This window comes from Gekko japonicus, unplaced genomic scaffold (genome assembly GCF_001447785.1).
Source record: "Gekko japonicus isolate JY-2015 unplaced genomic scaffold, Gekko_japonicus_V1.1 scaffold3210, whole genome shotgun sequence".
NCBI classification, from domain to species: Eukaryota; Metazoa; Chordata; class Lepidosauria; order Squamata; family Gekkonidae; genus Gekko; species Gekko japonicus.
Genome location: NW_015164297.1, coordinates 118,806 through 122,770, shown reverse-complemented (window position 1 = coordinate 122,770; position 3,965 = coordinate 118,806). Strand labels below are relative to the sequence as shown.

The following is a 3,965-nucleotide window of genomic DNA, read 5'->3' as shown; positions in this document are numbered from 1 at the left end:
CCGAGCTGTCAAACAGTCAACATTACTTTTAGCAACATAACTGTGCTGCCTTAGCAAAATCAATCTATTAACAAGGTTCCATGTCCAATATTGCACTGTCATGGAACTCACCCAAGGGCTCCTTCTTTTACTTTGTCCTCTGGCATAGGTCAAGCTCAGGCTTTGGCAAAGTTTGCAAGGAATCCCAGAAATCTGAAGTAGCCAACAGTGATAACACCCTCCTGGATAGTTTAATTGTTTGCCTTTGATGCAGCGATCTCTTTGTTGGTTTTAAAAAGGTGAAGATGTATATAGAGAAGCAGTCTCTCATAGGTGCTTTCACACATGGTACTTAAACTAAGGGAAATTTCACATTACCCAGTTTCACCCGGTTTCAAGCCGGTAATGATCCATTTTGAAGTGAACCAGTATAGGGCTGCCATTTCACACATGGCTTTCCCCTTCCGGTAAAGAGCCGGATCTGAAGCGGTTTGCCATTTCAGACTGCACCGCTTTTTCCCACATTCCCCCCACCGTTTTTCGCCCGTTCGGGTGATTTCTGGCTCTTTTTTTTAAACGTTCACTTTAGAGCGCTATAGCGCTATAGCAGTATAACAAAACACGCCATGCATTCCAGTGGGATTGATATAGTACTATTCCGTTATAGTGTTATAGTACTATAACACTATAAAGCAAACATTAAAAAAAAAAGCCGGAGATCGCCCACACGGGTGAAAAACGGCGGGAAAAAGTGCATCGGAACCGGGAGAGGAAACTGAGGAGTACTTGGAAGCGGTTGACAGGTAAAACGCTTCAGCCCCGTTTCCTAAATGGGACAGAAGTTATTGTGTATGAAATGACAAATATATTCCGGAAGGGAACCGGTTCTCAAACGGTTCTGTCTGAAATGACAGACCAGAAACCGTTTGGGGACCGTTCCTCTTCCGGAATATATCGCCTGTCTGAAATTCCTCCCTGTCTTGCCATTTTAAACTTACATTGGCTAAAATGCACAGCTGCTTTCTGTTCTGCTTTATATCTGGCATCAGCAGCATTCACATCTGGCACAAACAACTGAGGGCTCCTCAATACATGTTCATTAATGTCCTACATAAAAGTGGTCCGAGCCAAAACAGTCAAGATGGGGGAAGTATCTGTATGCTTATTTGGTGGGATCAAATAGCAGCTATGGGTGGAAGAGGGATTTACATGGGGAAAGCAGTGCAGGGACCAAGGGCTAAAAACACCATCTCCCAAGACTGGGGTCTGATCCAGTTCACACACATACCCCATCGCTGCTGTTTTTTTAAAAAAGAACATCACTGGGATGAGAGATCTGATCATGGATCTCAAGCATGATTTAATTCCCTGCTAGCCCCTCAGTCAAGAGCAGACATTTGGCGGGGGTGGTGGTTAAATCTCTTCTCTGTGTGTCCCTTCCTTTCCCTCACATTCCTTCCTTAACCTTATTGTTCCAGAGTGCTGCAGAGTGGGCTGGAAGTGGAACGTTTGCGACTCAGGAACTTTTACCATTACTACCATTCCAAGCGCGGCATGTGGAATTCACGCAACAAGAAGACACCCAAAGACTGAACGCCCGCCCTGTTGAACTCCACTCCCGGCCCTCCTGAGGAGGTGAAGAAGAAGCCGTCCGGGCTGTGCTGTCCTGTCTTGGTACAATTCCCGGACGCTGCTGCTGGTGCGCTTCTGGACACGGCACCTGAGGCCTTGTGCAAGGGCTCCTGGAATTGAGGGTTTCTATGGAACTATTTAAAACAAACCATGTTTACTTTGGGATTTTCGTGACTTTTCTTAAGGGATCTAATTTCTTAGTCAGAAATTACAAATATTAACTCAGTAGTGCTTGAAGGGTCGGGATTCCTGCTCAAGGGAGAACAGGGTGAGCCCTCCGCGGTTACTGCCAGTCAGAGAGGAGCGGAGACGGCTGCGTCAGGCTTCTAAAGCTGCAAAGAAAGGTCATGGTGGTTCTCACTCATTTGCCTTGGTTTGGTTCAGACATCACATGAAAGCATGGTTTATTTTGGCTGTGGTTAATTTACGAAGCTGTGATCCAGCTCACAGACGATCCCTTCAATACTGATTTCGTCACCCTTGCTCTGCCCATGAGTATCTGTTGTCGTGGAGCCTCACTGGGGAACTATCCAGCATTAAGCGACAATGTCCATATATCATGAAAACTACAGTGAAGACTAAAACAACTATGGTTTTACGTCTTTCCTTGACACACCCTAATAACTAACCATAGTTAGTGGAGTGGCCTGTATTCAGACAGTCACACTAATCACAGTTTAATTGAATCGTCATTTTGCATTATGTCTGAGCTGAGCCATACTTTGATCTCTGGGCTTTGGCCGTAAAGTGAGAACTGATATCTGGACTTCAGCGCCTTCTCACATCAAGGGGGGGGGGGAATTCCCTCAGGGGAATTCAGTGTCTCGAGAGGAATTGAGAAGATGCGCATTAGACAGCGGGTTTTGATCCATTGAATCCAGTTTTGGATTTTATCCTTGATGCTGTCCCACAGTGACATCTTACCTCAGGTAGGGAGAGCCCCAGCCCGTACTTTTGTGATCTTCTTACATGTACTTGTTTTTGTGGCTGATGGGAAACTGGGAAAACAGTTTGTTACTCTGGGTTCAAAGACAGGAATGGAGACGGTGGAGTCTCATGGAAATGAGCTTAATAAGGGAAACAGCGGCCCCAGCGGTTCTTGGAGCCACTTCAGATACAACACAGGAATCAAGAAACTCAAGTGCCTCATGATTCCGCATCCCCATCTGAGCCGAAACAGAACTTGCATACCTCCCCTGCCCAGGAAAAGCACAGCCTTCCACCACGGGGATCACAAATACATCTTAAAGGCTGGGGATCAGCAGAAGTTCTTTTTCAGGCCAAACAGAGAAGGCAAAGAAACAGGAGGAGCTTTCACTTCCCCCTTAACATGGCCATATCTGAAGCTGTCCTCATTTCATGAACCTGGAAACCAAAGCTGTATGAAAAGCTACTGTTTTTGGAACATCTCTAAACAAGAAAGCTAATTGCTGACCAGTAGCAGTATTTCCTAAACAGAATAATAGAATGTTAGAGTTGGAAGAGATCTTGCAGGTCATCTAGTCCAACCCCCTGCATTCTGCGGGAGCATAGCCGAAAGAAAGCCCTACGACATACCCGAGAGATGGCCGTCCAGCCTCCGCTTGAAAACGTCCAGCGAAGGAGCATCCACCACCTCCCGAGGCAGACTGTTCCACTGCTCAACCACTCTTACAGTTAGGAAGTTTCTCCTGACATTTAGCCGGTAACGACTCCCTTGTAATTTCCACCTATTAGATCTAGTCTTGCAATCCGGAGCAAGAGAGAATAGATCCGCTCCATCTTCTACATGACAGCCCTTCAGATATTTGAAGACTGCAATCATGTCCCCTCTAAGCCTTCTGTTTCCCAGGCTAAACGTACCCAGCTCTTTCAGCCTTTCGTCATAAGACTTGGATTCCAACCCCCTCACCATCCTGGTTGCCCTCTTCTGGACACGCTCGAGCTTGTCAGCATCCTTTTTAAAATGTGGTGCCCAAAACTGGACACAGTACTCCAGGTGAGGCCTGACCATAGCAGAATAGTGCAGAACTACCACCTCCCATGATCTGGACACAATGCTTCTTTTAATGCATCCTAACATTGCATTAGCTTTCTTCGCAGTCACATAGCACTGCAGGCTTATGTTTAGCTTGTGATAAACCAGAACACCTAGATCCCTTTCACATGTGCTGCTGTCAAGCCAAGTTCCTCCCATTCTATATCTGTGCCTTTGATTTTTTGTACCTAAGTGTAAGACTTTGCACTTATCTCTATTGAAATTCATTTTATTTGTCTCAGCCCACTGTTCCAGCCTATCTAGATCATTTTGAATCCTGACTGTCTTCTTCAGAATTAGCTTCGTGTCATCTGCAAATTTTATAAGCATCCCCTCT

At 45.8% G+C, this 3,965-nt stretch overlaps 1 protein-coding gene across 1 annotated transcript in view; it reads left to right on the top strand.

The window, feature by feature from the left end:
• Positions 1 to 1,589, top strand: part of LOC107108372 (N-acetyl-beta-glucosaminyl-glycoprotein 4-beta-N-acetylgalactosaminyltransferase 1-like) — a 45,113-nt gene extending 43,524 nt beyond the window's left edge. Inside the window, exon 14 of the mRNA XM_015408796.1 lies at positions 1,458 to 1,589. Within this exon, the coding sequence (XP_015264282.1) occupies positions 1,458 to 1,572 (115 nt within the window). The 3' untranslated portion in view covers positions 1,573 to 1,589. The remainder of the gene's footprint in view (positions 1 to 1,457) is intronic.
• Positions 1,590 to 3,965: the final 2,376 nt, after the last annotated feature.